At 38.6% G+C, this 19226-nt stretch overlaps 1 protein-coding gene across 4 annotated transcripts in view; it reads right to left on the bottom strand.

Moving 5' to 3' along the window:
• Positions 1–2464: 2464 nt before the first annotated feature.
• Positions 2465–19226, bottom strand: part of LOC101463825 (actin-binding LIM protein 3) — a 56398-nt gene continuing 39636 nt past the window's right edge. For all 4 annotated transcript variants that reach the window (XM_076889306.1, XM_076889307.1, XM_076889308.1 and 1 more), the window contains 8 exons: positions 15052–15189; positions 14836–14900; positions 14390–14531; positions 10439–10468; positions 7326–7384; positions 6497–6563; positions 4825–6365; positions 2465–3911 (listed from right to left, as the gene is read on the bottom strand). In XM_076889306.1, coding sequence (XP_076745421.1) covers positions 6340–6365; positions 6497–6563; positions 7326–7384; positions 10439–10468; positions 14390–14531; positions 14836–14900; positions 15052–15189 — 527 coding nt within the window. In that variant the 3' untranslated portion in view covers positions 2465–3911; positions 4825–6339. The remainder of the gene's footprint in view (positions 3912–4824; positions 6366–6496; positions 6564–7325; positions 7385–10438; positions 10469–14389; positions 14532–14835; positions 14901–15051; positions 15190–19226) is intronic.

Here is a 19226-nt window from a genome sequence, read left to right as displayed (position 1 = left end):
AGGCCGGGATGCATACTGTTGGGGCCAGAAATATGCACTTTCTTACTTTAAGAGATCATAAACCATAATTATTAAAGGCAGAATTATTTTTTAACGTTAAGAAGGTCCTTACTCAAGGATCATGCACATGTTTGAGTCTACAGTGCTCTGGAAAAGGTTTAAGCAATGCCTGATTTTCAGGAGCCAGACTTTCTTGGAATTTTTTTTTGGGTTTTTTTTTTGGTTTTTTTGAAGTGGTCTTGAGCAATAGTTCTCCAGGATTTCTGAAGGTCTTTCTCTTTTTTTCCATTTTCTTTGAAAGTCATTCATTGACTGCTTTTGGCTCCTTGGACTTCACCATTTTCAGAGGAATTTTTATTTGTTTGTGTCACGGGTTGCTCTGAGGATCCACTCGCAGGACTCCGGAGTGCGTTGTAACAGAGACAGTTTATTCACAAAAATCTTCACCAAGTGTATTTACAGGCAGTGCGAGGACAGTGCTATATACAAGATGTGCGAGGACGGGTTCCAGGGCTCCAGGGAAAACAAGGGGATCACACACACGCTCACGCCAACCTCTCTCCGCTAGTGACCAGCCACCTCTTACACGCTCCACACGGGGAAACACGGGGACGGGTCCGGGGAATCTAGAACAGAGAGACAAGTGTTACTTTCTGAGGCGGAAGTGTGGGAAACTAGGGCTCGACGTGTACTGACAGGAGTCTTCACAACAATCCAGCGTTGAACAGCTGATCTCCTCCTTCTGATATACCAGCTGGTCTGATGAGGCCCAGGTGTGCATGATCCGGGAGGGCATGGGCCGAGGGCGTGAACCTGCCATGAGTTCCGCCCCGGCAAAACAGGGGAGGGGGAGAGAGATTGCTGATCAGTGCCTTGCCGACCCCGCAGGTCGTGACAGTTTGGTTGTTTGTTAGGACCCGAAGTCTGAACCACTCAAACATAAAAAAATAACCTAACTAAAGGAATGAAACAGTTTTGCTTCTATATATAAGTTAGCAAAGAATCAGTTTTGCAAAAACAGATAATTTGTTCCTATTTCTTTAGTCAAATCTATAATACAAAATGGCACTGATATCAAGGTTTGACAGGTATAAAATTGTATTTTTTTTTTCATCCTTAAACTTGGGAAGTCCCACTATGGTGTGCAGTGTGTCCCTAAAAAATCTAAAGGAAATTGGAAAAGTGGGGGACAAAATAAGTAGAAGGGCTAAAAATAACTAAATAAAATCTACCTACAGCAGATGAACAATATCTGAACGTCACATCATTGCAAAACAGCAAGATATCTAGTAAAGACCTGACACGGGACCTCAGAGATGCATCTGGCTCTTCAGCTGATTATCTACTGTTCACTGAAGCATCATCAGAAAGGAAAAGTAAGTGGGAGAAAATAATGAGGTATGCTAGATTATACAAGAACTGGACTGAAAATTCCATTTTTGGTTTAAATCATATATGAACAAAGGGAGGTAAAACAGTGAGTTTCTAAAGCCGCCTAAAAACACAGTGGAGGTCTTTCAAGAAGCCTGGAAACTATTTCTTGAAGATGACTTATTAAAGAAGAGTTTGGCTGAAGGAGTTCAGTCTCTCTCACACAAAAAGTCAAATATTAATGTTGGTGTTCTTTAGAATGGTGAAAACTGTCTTTTTCAAGAAAAAAAAATCAAATCCAGATAGTTTTGAAGCTGTTGAGATAATTACTAGAATTTTGTTCAGCAATTTGTCATATGTCACGATGGCTCCACCATGAATATGAGACTATTAATATGAAATAAAATAATAATAACAGTGAAAATAATGTTTCATCATACAGAGTAACCCAGTGAGGTCTTCATGGCTGGCTGTGTTCTCTTAAATATGGATACTAATGGGTAAATTCAGCTGGTAAACCATCCATGTCAGGTGGTAAAACCAAAGTACAACCAGAAAAAAAAATAAACGTCTATGTTCATGATACCAAATAACAGCTAATACAAGTTTATGAATAAAAAAGATTGCAACGGTTGGGTGCTAATTCAGGTGGTGTAGCTGCAATAAATGTCACTCAGTTAAATAAATAATTGTATTTAAACCTCTCAGACTATGTATTATATTTCTAAAATGCACATTACTTTAATTAAAAAAAATGTTCATATAGTAAACTCATATAAATTATTATTATTATGTGCACAAAAATACAAATCTGCCAAGAGATATATTCACTGATAGTCCTCCACTTTCCTAAAGCGTTTATCAAAATTCATATATTTTCCAGATAAGGAAGCAGCTCTCCGTACCCCCAGATCTGCAGTAAAACTGAACACTCTGAGAGATAAGAGAGGTCCAGGTGAAAGCACTTTAAAGATGAGCCCTTGATTAATGATTGTGTCAGTGAAGTCTAAAAATACAAACCATAGAACAGATAACATCATAACTTCTATTGAGTTGCATTCGAGGGTTGGAAAAAAAAATACCGCACACTAAATAAATCAGTGCATCATTTATTTAAGAGTAGCAGTGAAAGACATTAGGCTGTAAATGAAAACTCCAATAAACAAAAAGGCAAACGTTGTATATGTGATTAATTGCTGCAGCCTGTAAACACAAAAACCCTCCACTTGGTTCAACGGCATTACTTCACCTTTTACAGCCAGTTAAAACAAACTTGAGTCATTCTTTGCAACAGCTATCCAGTGATTTTTGTTTTAATTAGACCACTTTCAGCTCAGTCACTACATATTGCATCTGTTAATCACAAACACAAACCTTTACTTCATATTTTCATATTTCTTCCTTCAATATTTCCTTTCTTGGCGTTCCTTATATTCAGAGTTCTTCACTTTGTTCAGATGGCTTTTAAATATTAATAAAAAAAAAAAATTCTTGATTAACTGTTTACCATCGTCTGTCATACACTCACACCCTCACACATACACAACATGTCAGAAAAAAAGTTTCAACTGTTGTCTAGCATCTGAATTTCGGGCTTGTTTCTTGAGAATAACTGCAAATACGAACAAAAAGCTTGGATTTCCATATATAAGTGAAACGCACACATCTTATTTTAAAGTGTATGGTACTAAACCCCCACTTCTAAACTAACACCTCCCAGCTCTGAGCCATGACGCAGCTCATTTATGTCAAATGTCATTTCAAAGCAAACGTCAATGGACTGTCCAGTCTGCTTGCACATGTAGAAAAGAAGTGTGTAATATGGCTTCAGAAATACTGACATCAAAAATCAAACATGTTGTTTGAAAAATGTAGACGAAAACCTTTGGTTTTCAAGATGTGCACATTATAAAAACACATTATTTATACACCATGTTCAGTAACCCCAATGTTGAGAATCACACAGTGCTCATTTTCTTGTCTTGCCAGTTTATCAGACTTTGCAGCAACTCTCACCCCCCAAAACTAGATTCTAGAACAGCTGACATACTTCATAAGAATACACGTTTTTTGGCAGACCTGGAGTTTCTTAAAAAGCACATCAGTAGTTCAGACAAAAACTGTAACGCTCGTGTAAACACACTGCCATCTGCTGGTAGGAGAGGCACAAGCAACCCGTTGTAGCTCCAGTGAAGCTCTCTGCTCCTCTTTTAGTTTTCTACCACTCAGTTTTCCCTTCTTGGTGGGGATTTTTCCTCAATTTTGGCCACTTGGCAGACTTCACAAACATTGCTTAAGAAGTCCAAACACACAGCAGCTACAACAAGCCAAGAACATCTCTCTTCTGCCTTCTTATTTTGTTCAGTTCTTCTTCCGCTGAGCCATGGACTCAAGCTGGGTTCAGTGAAAGGATCTGTTGACTTTTCTCAGAAGAGTCTGACCTGTTTCTTCAGTTCATTTTGTTTCCACTGAGCAAGACGGTCAAAGGCAGACATGGACATGCTGAAGACTCTATAAAACTCCTCTGGGGAGAGATGACGCTGTTAGCAGGAAGAGACAAAGAAGATTAAAACACAATCTAATTTTTACATTTAATAAACCATAGAGAAAAAACATTAATAATGTGACACGACCAGTTGCACAGAGTTTCTAAAATTCATAAGTAGTGACCTTTACTGATATAGTACCAAATGAAAAGACATACAGTACTATACAAAAGTATCAAGTCACCCTCATTTCTGTAAAGTTTGCTTTTAAGTAGCCTGGCTTTCTCGTAATTTTAAAGTGGTTTGAGCAATAACTATCCAGGCTTTCAGAAGCACTTTCAATTTTTTTCTTAGGACACTGGCAGTTTTTTCTTAGTCCACTCCTTGTACCTGAGCCTGGAATTCAACATTTCTGAAGCAGTGCGGGATCATCTTGACAAACAACTGAACAAAAGGCAGTCAAAATCTTTGAATGTCCTTCAAGAGGCCTAGAAAGTTCAAGCTCTTTGGAACTGTAAAAATTCTGTTTTTGCTTTATGCACTCTATTTCCATTTACGTTTGCACGTGTTTCAGTAAATCACTGCACCTATTTCCCATTTTGTTAGCAAAATATAAAGAAATGAATGGTGACTCAGGACTTTTGCACAGTGCAGCACACAGGGAACACTGTGCTTTAAATGTTTTTCTCCGCTAATGATCAGTCTGTCCATTCAGCTTTACATTGCAGGTTGTTTGAGGCTACGGGCAACAACATCTGCCACTTAGTGCTTAGAGGAAGGCTCTGTATTCTGCTTTCTTTGCTGCTCTATGACTCGTAAAACATCTGCAGTGCTCATTGTGTCCAACATGAGGGACACTGCAGGGTTTTTTGTTCTTTAGTGTTGAGAGCTTTCATCACAGTCTGAAAGATCAAAAGCAACGCTTGATGTAGACTTTGTGAAAGAGTTGGGTCCTATAACAGGTCACCTCTAGTCTGGCTCGGTCCACATCACTGGGGAGGCGCTGCTGCCCTCTGACTGACACCACAAGGGCTTCATATGGGTAGATCTTATGAAGAAAGAAAACATATTATTAATACCTGTCAAAGGGTTGTTTTATTATTAATATTCCTGTAAGGTTCCTCATCAAAATGCACCATGGGTGATTTAGCTGAAACAAGTATGAAACGCTAAAAGGACTTAAAAGGACTTTAAATGCTGACTTCTTTCTAAATTCTTTACTGAAAATGATTATTTGAATGAGGATGAAAACAAAAACATCAGTAAAAATTTTGGAAATTCAGTATATATTTTAACATGTTTGCATCAGAAGAATCTGAATCATTTTGCATTTGTTTTACCCTCTAGTGGTCAAATGCAGTTACAATGCCAACAACCCCTAAAACTGTATATGAAGAAAAAAAAAGAACATTAAGTTTATTTTTTCAAATTTGTGATTTCACCAATGAAAATGTTAAGAAATGCTGTTTTTTTCTGGTGTTAATGAAGTTCTCGGTTGATTTTCTTTTTTATCCTAAAATGATGACTTTTAAAGAACAAGTGAGAATTATTTACAATAATTACGCAGCAGAATCAAGTCTACTGATGTCTGTTTCAGCATAATTCTGATCTTCCTGAACTATAAATTATAATCATCTAAATACAAACAAAAATAAAGCTTGAACGGTTTTACTTTACATGTATTTTTAATTCAGTGCCAAAAAGTACAAAAATAAATAGGAGCTTTTTCAGGATACAGCATGTGACACCAACATGTAACATTGTTACATAAAACTAAAAAGAAGAAATATATATTTATTGTGATTATATACAAAATAACTACGCAAACAAGATTTGAGCAACCAAAATTTTCCCTGAAGGTTCTCATCTATAGCAGGTGTTGTGATATCATCATGTTGCCAAGCAACCACCTACCAAGTTAACTGATGCCTTTGTAGTTTATGTGCCTATAACACCTTAAAAGCGTCATATGATTAAAATTTCACGACAATATCATGCAATTTTTTAACCACAAAACTTGAATTATGCATGCTATGTTGAGATACCATGTTGCCTAGCAACTGCCTAAAAAGGAGAAAAACTACAGACCAGACAATACTGGAGAATCGCCATGCACTAGTATATACACAATACATGACTATTATTTATTATTAACTTTCCAATTAGGCAGCTTGATCTTAGAGAGTACTGTCATAGTACTGTCAGCCTGTGTTTACTCATATTCATGAGTACACATATACTTATCTTGCCATAAAAAGACAAGGCTGGTACTGTTAGCTTTTGTTAACGTCTATTTGTGGGTTTGACTTTGCTGTCAGTAAAATGAGTCTGTCACCGTTACAATTTCTCTGGCTGAAGTGGGTGCTACTGAGTGAGATTAATTCATTATTCAGATTAAAGAAGCAACATCATCATTCTTATCCACTGATACAAACCTGTCACTCTTTGCTCAGCAACAGATTTCTTACTTTCTTACTTCTTACTAGCAACTGGATCTTACCTTATATTCTGAAAAGAAGGAGAAAAAAAGGAGTCACTGACAATTGCTGTTCCAACAGTTCTGTCTAACATGTGTTAAGGTAGGCAATCGATCAAGAGAAAAACTCAAGTAAGCAGATTGAGCTGAGCAATAGGCTTACCTCTTATCTGCCAATTAACTGCATTAGTGCTGTCATACTGGTAATAATCTCCACCAACACTCCCAGGCTGCCGCAACAGGAAAGTGCATTTTAGGAAAACATGGAATAAAAATACACATTTAATATTTTACAATATTTTAGTGTTTTTTAGTCTAACAGCTTATCACACTAATGTATCGACAGCATCATGCCATTTGTCTCACTTGGCCTTAAGAAGCAACTGATACAAATGGGTTTCAGGTCAGTAGCAAATGAAGGACTTTGCAATGTATTACAGTTTAGCAAATGGCCATGTGTATCTTATTCTCTCTGACTCTTGAGAGGAAACCTACATTCATTATCTGTGGACTGCAATCATCAATTATGGGAACTTGGTTTTTGTCTCCAGACACAAGGCGAGTCATCTCACACACACACACACACACACACACACACACACACACACACACACACACACACACACACACACACACACACACACACACACACACACACACACACACACACACACACACACACACACATCTGGTGTTGCTATCCTCGTGGGGACATCTTATTGACGTAATGCTTTCCCTAGCCGCTTACCCTAACCATCAAAAATAAATGCCTAATCCCAATTGTAACCCTGACACTAAAACCACATTTTGAGTGTGAAAAATGACTTCAACACCGTGGGGACCTGGTTTTTGGTCCCCACGAAGGCTGTTGGTCCCCACCAGTATAGTAAATTTCAGATTTTGGTCCCCACCAAGATAGGAAGAACCGGAACACACACACACACACACACACACACACACACACACACACACACAACCCATTGATTCCTTACCCTGTTCAGTGCATTTCTGCCGTAGCCTGGCAACGAGGCTGATTTGGCAATGTAGGAGTCTGGCAGAACAAACAAAAGCACATAAACAAGCACATGAAGAATGAAAACTGATACCGACACACTTAAATTAGAATCAAGAGTACACTGCCTCTATTGTCTGTGGTGCTTTTGGTTTATTTATTTAATTATTTATTTGGGGGGGGGGGGGGGTGTTACTTCACAGCTTCAAAATTTTTAATTTGATTTTGTCAAATACAGCAAGAAATAAACTACAGATACATTTCTGTATCTGATTTTAAGAAAGCTATGGGTTTTGAGCTGTGGGTAAATGGGGGAAAAACATTTTGCTTTTTTTCTGTCAATGAGCAGAAGCTATATTTTGCTGTTTCATCAGGTTTTCTATCCACTTTTTTTCATGTCTGAAAAGTGATAATCTAATGGTTTTTCTGTCTTATGCTCATTTTTCTATCTAATATCTTTCACCCAACTCTGATCTTGAAACCTCTCATCTCAATAGCTCAAACAGCGAGTTACTGACATGTTGCTGGGAGTTTGGAAAAAGGCCTCCGATCAACTTTCTATCGTTTCATATAAGAATTCAAAGCAGAAGTGCCCTTTTTTCATATATTTGAAATCTCAAGGCTACAACACAATGTCTCAAAGACCCAAGCTGTGATCTGAGATGGCTTTTAAGTTGCAGAAAAGAGTTGCATTACTTCCTTTATACCAACATAGCACCTGTCTTGTAATCAGTGATAACCACTGGTGGCAACCAAGTATCTCTGGGCATCCTCATAGCTGGACTGGCCATCGGGCAGTTGGCGATTTTTTGTTTTTATGGGCCGATCGATTTTTTTTTTTTTTGGAAGGGTATAAATAATGAAAGGTGTTGGATTGGCCAGTTGGTCATGATCGACTCTGGGCTGGACCAATTACAGCCGAGGAGGTCGGATGCACCCTCCCCCTTGTTTAGCAATCTTATAGACGAACTAAAGAAAATGGAGAACAAAAAAAGGAAAGAAGGGCCAAAAAGAAACGAGCCCTTCAGGCAGACGCTGCCAAATGTGTAAAAATAACTGAATTGTTTGGCGGTAGCTATGGCATAGCTTCCACAGATTTAGCAACATCAGCAAGTGGTGGAGGCCAGCAGGTGGATAAGGGAAAGGGGAGGCAAGAGGAGGAGAGACCGAGGCGGCCGCCGGTCATAGTGGCAGAGGAACTGAACTTCAGGCAAGAAGTTATGACCTGCTGTCTGTGTCAGATATAAACCAAGTTTAGTTGTAGTTTGTTTTCGTTGTGCTGACTTTTTACAGGCGCTTAGAATAACTGGTACTGCGTACTAGCTAGCATGATGGAGTTTATATACTGCTGGGCGGGTGCTATGAAGTTATTGATAGTAAATTTTATTTTATGCTTCAGGTTAGTTTCTCAAACTCCTCAAAATCTTAACAAATTGTGCCAATCCTTACATGTTGCACCAGGCTGATTTATCATCTAAAGTGGAGAAGTCTGTGACAGAGGAGACAGAAGAGCAGCAGAGAGAGATGGAGAGATGACTTCATGTCATCCATGAGGGATGCATTTGACATATGTTTCACATATTATAGCCCAACAAGTTACTCATAGCAATTTAAATACCAGCAATCAGTTTTTGGCAGACAATCACTTTTTGGCACAACACCGGCTATTGCAGTTAACAATACAACAGCTTCTTGCCATTTTTTGTGTTTCTTTTTATCGCTGTGTAACTGAGCTCAATTGAAAGCCTGCATGCGCTAGTACCTCTTGCCACAAGTTCCCAGAATCCTTTGCGGTTTTACCCCTGAATGACGTCACATTTTTGGTGGGCCGGTCTCTAGTCAAAATGCCCGGGCCGATTTTTTGTCCCAGTCCAGCCCTGGGCATCCTTGCACTTGTTGTGTGCACTGCTGCAGTGGAAGCAGCAGAGGGCAGTGTAATCCCACTGTTCCTCTCAATTCATTTGGCTTGCCTTTACTTCACTATCACTGTTTCCTGTTCCTGTTCTTCCCCTGTCACTAGATTTTCCCTCCTTTTTTCACTCCTCCCTCTAACTCCTCTGTTCATCCTTCCTCCCTCCTTCTCTCTTTTACTCTGGTGTTGAAAGGAATTAAATTACCCTGTAATGTCAAAGAGCCCTGGCGAAACACCATGATGCAGCAGAATACAGGCTGCTGTGTATTGGCAATGCACAGTGTGTGTAAAATACTGAAGTATAATGAGTTTGTCATCTACTACTTTCTTTCTCAACAAGAAATGAGATATAGTCAGTGTTCATCTCAGATATGTACTGCTCTGTTGCCAGCATGAAAACTACTAGCATAAGCATCTCATGTATCACAATTTTTGTTTTGTTGTTCCTTCACTATAATAACTGAATCTTTGAATCTTTATAGCTAACGTTTGGTGTATTTAGTGCACCATCAAAATTACTTTATTGGGCACAAATGCACAGTTTTCAAAAACAAATATGGAAGCCCAGTTCGGACTTTAATGCCTTAAAATTCATTCTAATTTGTGTTGTACAGTTATTTCATTTTTAACCTTAATTTATGTTTTATTCCTTCCTAGTTAAATTTACCCTTTTTAATTTTTCATAGTTATTTCCTATCTTATTCATAGCCTTTTCCTTTTCCTTTTTTTTTCTCTTTAGGTCACGAGCAGTTGTCTAAGCATTTCACTGCATATCGTACTGTGTATGACTGTGTACGTAACAAATAAAATTTGAATTTGAATTTAAAACATAAACAACTATTAAAAGCAGAAGAACAGCATCGGAATTCCCCAAAATCTTTAAAAATATTGTCACATGTAACAAGAGCTTATAGAACAGATCACTGTGGATGATGCAGCTTCTGAAAAAAAAAGAAAAAAAGACAGGCCTTGTTGTCATTCATCTTCCTACCCGTAACTCAAAAGATAGAGGTGTCTGTGCACGTGTCAGTGTGAACTGATAAAAATCTCCTACTTAAAGCTCTGCTGCTGTCACAGCAGAACTAACAGGATGAAGAAGATGAGGGGAAAAGCCGTCTGTCTGTGCCGCGGCTCCCATTGGGATGAACAAGCAGATCAAAACACATTGATGAACCACTCACCGCTGTCAGCGCTGCAGAGGGACCTGGGAGCTGAAAGACAGACAAACAAAGGAGTGGGGAGAGGGGCCATATGAAAATATTGTAATTTCACCAGTTTCATACTGTGAAAATTTTGTCTCAAGCCCCAAAAATGCAGTTTTTTTAAAAATGATTTAGAATAAGAACTTTAGCTCAATAAACACTTTAGTGGAGGGACTTGTTTCCCAGAAAAGAGATGCTAGTAAAGAGCAGAATAAAATACTGCTAAAGAAAAACGGCAAGATGGATTTTGAATCCATCTCCAATTCAGTTAAAACACTGAGGAACAAATCGTGCAGTGATCTGTGGAATCTATTGAGAAAGTTATAGTATGTTATGGGACACAAAGAGAACTTTAGGAGGTCACTGCATCAAATTATCTATCTCCATCTCCCTAGCACAATCTTTTCTTTTCTTCCCGCCTCACATCGTCATTTTCAATCCTTTGTCCAATATATGCACTATTACTCGTCTGCACATGACATCCTACTAAACACACGTAAGAATCCAGGCATTCTGTTGTATATATCTTAAAATACTGAAATTGTTATAGTAATTAGGATATCTACCAAATGAAGAGGACTCCATGTTAATCATAATGCAATGAATTTGAACATTTTAAAAAATAAAACCCATGAAAAATGCATTATATGCACAGTGTGTGAGAACAAAGGCATAGCTGAAGTTAATATTGGGATATTCATTCTCGTCTTTAAAAAGCATTGGCAATCAGCAGATGTTCTTCATCCTGATCCATTAAACTGACTAAAGCTGCAACAATGCTGCTGTCCTTTGTGGACCATGTTGGTCTTTTCGTTTAGTGTGCGCATAAACATGCATATCAGTTGCTGGGACAACATGAACAGATGTCACACTCTGTTAAGTAGGGTTAATAAATCTACCACATAGTAAAAGTATTAGTTTTCAGTGGCGAGGGTATACATATTTAAAAAAGCCAGTTGTTTTGGGAGATGTCTATAAAACATCAGCTGTGTGAGAAAATGTCCCTAAGAAGATCTGCATGCAGGATTAATCACTACCAAGACCTATACATCGTGGCTCAAGAGTTGGGAGTTCGTCTTGTAATCGGAAGGTTGCCGGTTCGAGCCCTGGCTTGGACAGTCTCGGTCGTTGTGTCCTTGGGCAAGACACTTCACCCGTTGCCTACTGGTGGTGGTCAGAGGGCCCGGTGGCGCCAGTGTCCGGCAGCCTCGCCTCTGTCAGTGCGCCCCAGGGTGGCTGTGGCTACAATGTAGCTTGCCATCACCAGTGTGTGAATGTGTGTGTGAATGGGTGGATGACTGGATGTGTAAAGCGCTTTGGGGTCCTTAGGGACTAGTAAGGCGCTATATAAATACAGGCCATTTACCATTTACCATCATTTAAAATATGAAGCACTATGTGCATAGGCATGCAGCACGTTAGATATTTATATGCTTATGGCACGTACCCACTGCACTTATTTTGCAGTTATTTTTTCTCAAACATAGATAAACAAACAAACAAATAAAAGAAAAAGTTCTTTCCCTTTTTTCCATTTTATTATAATGACTTACTAGCAAAGCTTGCTACTGACTGTTTCTGTCACTATGGTGAAATAATTACAGTGAGATTTTCTTAGTTTCGCATGATCGCGTGCTAGCAATTGCTAATTACAAAGCAAAACTACAGCTGAGGATCTTGTAAAAACATCTTTAAGTCTTTAACTGAACAAATAATCAAAGATAATAATGATTTATTATAAAAAAATAAAAATACATCAAAAGCACCTTGCGCTTTTACGGATAGTTTTCTACTAATTTAAATGCAGCTGCTTCTCTAGTATTAGTGCTAAACTTAAGACAGCTGCATCACTGCTGAATATTAATTATTGATCCTGTACACACTTAAGTACATTTGAATGATTATGCAATCACTTAACAATCTACAATCAATGACTCTGAAGGCTGAATCAGAATAAAACAAAACAACTGCAATGCTCAGTTGTTAAGCTTTGACCTGATGACTTAAGGTCATCTCTGAGAATGATATAAATGTGTTTACCAGCTGTCATCCTCTGGTGAACATGAAATGTGAAATTGTCATGGCCATACCACCATGCTGAGATATATTAGACCGAAGTGATTGACTAACTAACTGATGGACAGATACTGCCATCCTTAGGGTCACGCTGCTAGCGTGGATAAAAATGGTCCGAATCAATTCAGTGAGAGGAAGTCACCAAGCATGTAAGTCAGTTTGTAGCAGTACATTCCATTTCTGAAAAATGGTGAACATCCCATTTTGGAATTAGCTTCCTCTGAAGAACAGATGAGTGCGCCTGTCAGGATTTTCTAATCAGTGTAATAACAGCAAGCACCATAAACCCATAGTGATTACACAGCACTGAGCACCCACATTATTCATACCTCTATCTCTCTCCGTGACCTCCCTGTGGACAGAGCTCATTTCCCTCTTTTTCCACCGCTCTCTGACCCTGATTTACTTCTAAGGCTTCATGTCGTACATCTTCTCTCAACAGCTCCAAATTGCCTTAGCTTCTGATTCTCTCTCTCACCCTTATATCTATACACTTTCTATAGTGTTCACTCTTTGTTCCGCTTTAACAGGCTTCCTTTTATTCCTGCTGGACCCCCAGCACAACACAACACAACGCACGCTTTCTTTGCCTTTCTCCAAATCTCTCCATCTTTGTCTCGCGTTATCTGCTGAACACAATGAGGAATGGGATCAATTAAAGAGTTAACACAGAAGCGGGAAAACCCCACCTGCTCAGGCTCGGTCAGCAAACAGTACAACACCCAACACTGTTCCAGCTATAAAGGAAACTACATTTATTTCCTAACATCTAACCTTCAGTCACTGCATCCTAATCAGAATTAGCCCAAACCAAAACTAATGTTGTTTTAGCTACTAAAGCCTCAAACCTTTTAAACATTAAATAAATAAATAAAATACTCCAGGGACTGGGAATATATCCATAAGCCATGCAAACTTAACATCATTAACCTTTCACCAGAAGAGAGACAGAAAGGACGTAGCCAGGCTAGCTACTATTTGAAGCTAAAATTCTTTATGAACACCAGCATGCTAACATGGTCACACTGATAATGCTAACATGCAAACGTTTAATATTTTATTACTATATAAATCATATGGGAAACAGAAGATAAAACAATGGAGTCCAGTAAATACTGAGATACTTTAGAGAGATGGTTTATCCCGTAGACAGGGAGATATTTTTCCAATATTTGGAACAAATGAGGGAACAACCAATAGACAGACTTTCGCTACTTAACCAGATAAAAGGGGTGTTTGTAGCATTGCCATAAAAACAGTCTGTTGTGGCTCCTTTTCCTGTCTTTTTAAGTAAGCTTTCTTCTCATTAGCTGTCCCGCAAAAACAAACCGTTTGAACAACGGATGACTTAGGCTGCGCTGCTCACAGTCCTGTGTGCCTGAGATGACCATATAAGGGATATTTGCTCTCAGTGATGTCATATGAAAATACGAGTATAAAAAACTGTGCATTTAGAGCCATCTGAAGCCTGTGTTGACCTCATTATTTCAAACTTTAGCCACGTTTAATGTGAGCATTCACCAGTGTAACAGTATTTATATATATACACACCATAAAATAAGAAAAAAGCAGAATACATCCACTTGAATATTTCTGCTTTACTCCAGCTAATCAACTTATAGCCATGGCACCACCTCTTAAAATCATCAGACTTAGTTTGTTTTTTCTATAATGAATTACAATATAGACTTTTACTAATATATCTGCAAAAAATCCCACATCAAATTCATCATACTAAAGACAAGATTACGAGCCTAACCTACTGTCATGTGACAATGCATGGTAAATAAAGTTGATCAGCTTACTGGCATATTCAAGATGTAAATAAACACATGTACACACACACACACTTACAGCCATTAAGGGAGCTGTATCCCAGATTGCTCAGCGCCTCCTTGCTGCTACAGCGGGAGCTGTGTCTGCTACCCCACTGGTCATTGTCGTGACAACCTGCTCGTGCCTTCATCTCCTCCTTCAGGATCAATCTGCCAATTCCCTGCATGGAGTGAAGGAAAGTAGAGCAGAGGGGAGGAACAAAGAGAGATGGGAAAACAAGGTGGAACAAAAGGACAGATAGATGGAGTAATAAGAGTTGATTGAGTGGGATGGGTGCATGAGTTGACAGATGGTGATGGAATAATGCAGGATAAAGGATGTGAGGACAGAAGAAGAGAGGAGTACAGGGGCATCACTTTGTATCATGTCAAGTGAGGCTGGAAAGAAGCATTTAATTAACTGGCTCATTAAATATTAACCCTCACTTAAAATATAACAGGAAGAAGCAACAGATGTATTTTTACCCTGTTTATATTATGATTCAGTCCATCCTCCTCTCCTCCAGATGAAAACCTCCTCACCCTGGAGACTAGACAGAGAGATGGAGGAAATGAAAGGTAACAGGGAGCAAGTGAGAAGACTGAAAAAGTGAACATCAAAGTGAAAAAACTGTCACTTGGCTCTCTGGGTTCAGTTTGTGTATAGCAGTAAAACATGCTGTTAAGTAGAAGGTGCTTTACCTTTTGGAGAGCCAGTATATGGGTAGTAGTTGGAGTTCGGGTGATAAATGCTGTTACAGTTTGAGGTGGAAAGGCGATTTGAATTGGTGAGATTGTCATTGGTCCTACTCTTATTGGCTGTTGGAGAGGCTGATATTTCTGACAGGAAGATAATTAGAGAAGCTGTTGAGGGTATTTTTTTAAATTTATTGTTAAAGACACACTTTGAACATTTGATTTGTGACAGAAAATCTTTTTGTCCTAGGATCTTGTGCTGAATTTCATGCTAGAAATAACAACAAAACAACCAGAAGTGAAACGTCTATATGGGTAGAAAGCCTTAAAGATGTTCTTGTTTAATGAAAGTGTCTTTTTTCCCCCCCTCCCATTGTTGGCTTTAAAATGATTTTCTGACCAACGTGTTTGCTGATGCGTGAGTGCAAGAGAAACAAGACAGATATAGTGCATATATTTACAGAGAGGGGAGAGAGCACAGTATGTGAGAGGAAAGGAGGAGAAGAGGGGAGACGCATCAAAAACAGGGGAATGGAAAATCGAAAAGAGGTCAGAGACAATGGGAGGGGGTGTGATACAAAACTTCAAGCAGGCGATAATGCTGACTCTGAATAAAAAATATGAACAGAATGAAACACTTTAAGGTATTATACAAGTGTGTAAAGTTTCTGTTAGGGCTGAAATCTCACAAGAAGTAATTAAGAAAAATGCCAGCAAACAGAAAAACACTGTAAAAGCACACAAACCACAATGGAAACAGGAAATCACAAAACACAATGGAGTGTTTTTGGAAGACAGTAATGTGACAGCACAGCTGCACACGTGACAGAAACTAAACCACAAATGACTGTAGAAAAGATGTGAAAAAGACACACGCATGGTGTTTTTTTTTAATCAGATGATTCATATAACACTGTAGATTCATGTTTGCTATTAACTGCTAGTTTGTCACTTCTGCAGCTGGTCCATCACACTGTTGTTTCCCCAAACGGCCCTTGTCTTTTGTGTGCTTTTTGAGCATTTTTCTATTTGCTGGTGTTTTCTTAAGACGCAGTGCATTTGTACCTTCAGGGCCACTAAACTAATCATGTGTATACATGAATGGCATTTTTCTTCTTTGAAGGACAAATAAAATCCATCTGTTTGTGCGTATTTGTTATCATTTTTGTATTGTGATGTTTTTTTTTTATTTAATTTGAGTATTCATTTAACTTAAGCATTTGATCAAGTGCAATATGGCTCCACCTCACCCCCATTTTTAGTATCATTTTACATCTAAAACTGATGCTACCTTTCAGATGCACCAAAACAGATGCAATGTATTTTTGGCCTGACTTAGATCATTTGATACAGCTGGAGCTGCTAAAACATTTTATTTGTGATTCCTTCTGTGGTATATCTAGATGTGGTAGATGACATGTGAGGAAATAGATGAAATAGTGTTATTGCATAGTGTTATAGGCAGACGTGCAGCCACATCTGCCTATAACACATTATGGTATCAATGTATCGTATATACACCTGATTATGGTATTTTGCCTTAATATGAAATCTGCTCTATACATGATTAATGGTGTAAATGTAAATCCACATCCACACAGCCCAGTTTGCAGACTGCCCAACAGGAGAGAGAGAGGCTTGTCAGCACTTTGTGGCGCAATGTAAATCATGCAGAGGTCTTTCAGAAGAACTGTAACTCTGTTGGACCTGCCATGTGAGCACAGATAGATCATCTAGACACTATTTGGCACTGCTTCTCTCAGTTCCACCAGCGGAATCTGTAATCACAGGTTTGATGTGGCTGTATCAAAACTGCGATCAAACTTTACATCCACCTCAAGTTTGCATACCTTTATAGTTGAGCCAAGTAACCTTAAAGCAACTTTATCAACATGATGTATGGGGAATGCTACTGTCATAATTAGGAATGCACCAATCCATCAGCTCTGACTGTGATTTAGTATGTGCATTTTTCCAAAAGTCTCATGAGGTAGCATTTGGCTAGAACGCTAAAAAACTGAGCAGGCTAGTCAGTGTGACTGGGTGATACAAGATTCAGTCATATTAAGGTCAATCTGGGAACTCACTGAATGGTCTTCTGACTTATGAGATATTTGGTCATACAGAGAAAGGGGCTGGCAGAAATCAACCTACATAGAAGCTACGGAGAGGCATTTGCATTCAGTTCTCCAAACAGTCAACAGCTCATATCTTAAAATTGATGCGGTTATGTTCAACTCCAGTGTCGATTGTTTGAAAAATTGAGCTGCTCGGGAAAGGGAGTGACGCTGGAACTCATCTTGAAGATGAAGAAGCGCAAAAGGAAATATGGAAAAAGCATAGTTTTGCATTTTATAAAGTTTATGGCTCTCTGAATTTTATATTTTAAGTAAGTTTTTGAGCTTTTAGTCTTGAGTTGTGGTTACTTTTTATAATCTGAGGTCTGTTTATATCTTGAGTTTCTTAAGTCTTCTTAAGTTTCCGTCTCCGTCCCCCAGTTGTTAGCAGAGATGGGCGGTAACGCAATACATCCATCCTTCCATTTCTGAATGATCGCTTGAACAGTGCTCTGTGGGATGTTCAAGGCTTGGGAAATCTTTTTGTAGCCTAAGCCTGCTTTGAATTTCTCACTAACTTTATCCCTGACCTGTCTGGTGTGTTCTTTGGACTTCATGGTGTTGTTGCTCCCAATATTCTCTTAGACAACCTCTGAGGCGTCACAGAGCAGCTGTATTTGTACTGACATTAGATTACACACAGGTGCACTCTATTTAGTCATTAGCACTCATCAGGCAATGTCTATGGACAACTGACTGCACTCAGACCAAAGGGGGCTGAATAATTACGCACACCCCAATTTGCAGTTATTTATTTGTAAAAAATGTTTGGAATCATGTATGATTTTCGTTCCACTTCTCACGTGTACACCGCTTTGTGTTGGTCTTTCACGTGGAATTCCAATAAAATTGATTCATGTTTGTGGCTGCAATGTGACAAAATGTGGAAAAGTTCAAGGGGGGCCGAATACTTTTACAAGCCACTGTAGATTATGTTCACCTGTGTCTCATTTCCCTCAGCTGTGTTCACTTCAGCTAATCCCCCCCCCCCCCCCCTTGTGTATATATAATGGCATCTTTCTGTCAGTCCTTGTACAGTGTCTGTTATTGTGTCTTCTGTGCCTAAATTGTTGGATTCCTGTATAGTCCTTAATATTTATAGTTTGTACTTTTCAACCTATTTAAGTAAAGGTGTGTTTTCAATTTATGCTGCTGCCTTAAGAGTCTCCATATGAGTCCTCCTCCAACAGATACATGACAGCAAAACTGAGAAGCACAGACAATGGCTGCAGTGGTGGTGTAACAGATTGGCTATTTTTACTGTTTTTAATATTTTTAGTTTCTCCAGCCTCATCTGTTCTTCTGCCTCTGGCATCATATTTAATCTTTACTCTGTATTATTTGTCTCTTGGTCACTTCTTTTTGATATGAAGTGAAGGTTAGTTTCTCATGTCTCTTTTTATGGATAATAATCAAGTAGTCCTAAAATTGACTCCTCCTTCCTTTTACCTGATTTTGATGGAAAACATCAAGGAAAGGTGTCCAGAAGAACTTATAAGGAAACAGGAAAAGGAAAGCTTTTTACTCAGAGAATCTGAATGCACATATTTGTAAATGGTGTACCATGTTAAAACTACAATGTCCCATAGCTGGACTAAATTACTAAATTACAAGAAGAACTAGTAAAAAAGGCTGAAATTCTATAAAATTAAATGAATCTTATTTTATTATTTTTTTCCTGCCTAACCAATGATGCAGTAACTCTTATCCTACCTACTGTTGAAATTTTCTGTGACTGAAGTAAAATTCCCTCCATCAACAACTTAGGCTGGAGCCTTTCCCAGCTAGCCCCGAGTAAAAATGTATATCATATGATGATGATCAATCTAAAGGGTGGCAATACAACCACAGACATGACTCATGTATATCTTAAACACACTTTGATATAGTTCATATAAGTGAAATTAGTGATTGAATTGACTCAAAAATGAGAAACACACACTTAGTGTTAACATTTATGTGACCAAAATCACCATCAGTTTGGTTTAGGCCTAAATCACAGTCATTGTTTTGGTGAACAGTTGGATGGTTTGTTGCACGTAATAAAGGAAGGGTCTTTTCTTA

Source organism: Maylandia zebra, linkage group LG10 (genome assembly GCF_041146795.1).
Source record: "Maylandia zebra isolate NMK-2024a linkage group LG10, Mzebra_GT3a, whole genome shotgun sequence".
NCBI lineage: Eukaryota > Metazoa > Chordata > Actinopteri > Cichliformes > Cichlidae > Maylandia > Maylandia zebra.
Note: the sequence above shows the minus strand (reverse complement) of the source record. Positions and strands in the feature narration are given on the sequence as shown.